The sequence below is a fragment of the Trypanosoma equiperdum genome (genome assembly GCF_001457755.1).
Source record: "Trypanosoma equiperdum strain OVI genome assembly, contig: ctg_14, whole genome shotgun sequence".
Taxonomy (NCBI): domain Eukaryota; phylum Euglenozoa; class Kinetoplastea; order Trypanosomatida; family Trypanosomatidae; genus Trypanosoma; species Trypanosoma equiperdum.
This window is the reverse complement of record NW_027123505.1, coordinates 21,140-22,755: the sequence shown is the minus strand read 5'-3', so window position 1 is coordinate 22,755 and position 1,616 is coordinate 21,140. Positions and strand designations below refer to the sequence as shown.

At 52.7% G+C, this 1,616-nt stretch overlaps 1 protein-coding gene across 1 annotated transcript; it reads right to left on the bottom strand.

The window, feature by feature from the left end:
* Positions 1-342: 342 nt before the first annotated feature.
* Positions 343-1,503, bottom strand: TEOVI_000032200 (WD domain, G-beta repeat, putative; the record flags this gene model as incomplete). Its single annotated transcript, XM_067221838.1, has 1 exon — positions 343-1,503. One exon carries the CDS (start codon positions 1,501-1,503, stop codon positions 343-345), a length of 1,161 nt encoding a protein of 386 aa, XP_067077939.1.
* Between the last annotated feature and the right edge of the window lie 113 nt (positions 1,504-1,616).

The window sequence follows — 1,616 nt, the reverse complement described above, 5'->3', positions numbered from 1 at the left end:
TATATATATATATATATATATATAAGAACTCTGGGAAGGCTACGCTTTTTGCACCTCTCTGTTTGTATCCCCAGCCAAGCATGGGTGGGTCCTTTGCACAGGGATGGCTTCCTGTACGGAGGAAGGTCAAGATAGCTGCGGTGGCGGCGGCTGCAGTTTCCCACAAAATAGTCTGACGCAGCGCAGGCCACATCGCTTAACACGTGCACACGTATGCAGGAAGCGTTGAAAACACCCTTTTAATCTTATGTCTCTCCATTCACTTGTTTCTCATGGCTCCACTCCATTTTGTCATCACTTGCAAATTGTGGTAACCTACTGTCGTCATACCTGTTTCACCACTCATTGTACGAGCGACAACTTGGTCACGAGCATAACTCGAATACTTTGATCGAAGGATGCGCAGGCTAATAGCCCCTCTTTGGAACGGTTCCAATCCATCGTGTGAATCGGCTGGTCCCCCACCTTCGCCTTGTTCAGTTCCTCCACACATCCTGCGATCCCCTTCGCTACGCCGTCACTATCCCGCAGGGTCCGCTCAGGGGGATACCGATAGCGGCACAACGTCACTTCGCCACCACCACCGCACGCGAACACCTCACGATTCTGCGGCAACGCCCGACTGCACCAAACAGTTCCACTCGAGACGCGTTCTTCCACATAGGCATATCCTAGTGTGGGATGTAACGTCCGTACGTCATAAACGCGCACACGTCCCTCTAGCAGTGAGACGATGAGCTTGTTCATGGGAATATCGGGCCGATCAAACTCCACATCACACACGCCGTTACCCACATTAAATTCATGCAGCATCTTCTGCGTGCGGAGGTCAAACAGCTTCACATCGCCATTGTCGTACCCTGCCACTACTACCCGCTCGTCGGGGTCACTGCTATTACCGAGCCGAACAGTCCAACAGTCGCGCGCCCGCGCCGGGTCCGCTGGGCTTAATACCACCACCGGCTTCGCAGCCTGCCGAACATCCCACACCTTCACACACCCGTCGCGACCGCAACTCGCAATTTCCGGTGGGCCGGTGAACTGGGCCCCGTCTACCGCGTTGATTATATTCTCATGGGCACGTGGTGCCTTAAAGAGTGCCTCATTCTCGTCAAATTTGCCGTTGTCCCCACTACTGCTACTGAGGCGCTCAACATCCCAAAGGGAAAGGCCTCCGGCGAAGTCTCCAGCTGCTATTGTAAGAGCAGCTGAGGACATCTGGCGGCTGTTGTGGGCAAACGTGCAGCACTTCAACGGAAGCTTCGTACGGATCTCATGCCGTACAGTGAGCTCACCCTTGTTGAGCTGCATGAAGGAAAGTGCACCTTGGTTGTTCGGATACTGCCCCACAATGGCGAGACAGGCGCTGTGAGGAACCCACTTCACATCAAAAGCGGTATAGAGGAGATTTTTCTTGACATGCTCTATGATCTGCTGCCGTGACATGCGGCGCTGCTGTTCCCGCTGTCGCTCCTTCTCCTCCTCCTCTGTCAAGTAAGACATCGGAAGTTGGAGTCAGTGACTGTATGTTTGAATATGTATGTGCTTGTGTGCAAGTGCTCTTGGGGTAAATGAAATAAGATAATAAACTATTCTTTTAAAACCCTACCCAGCCT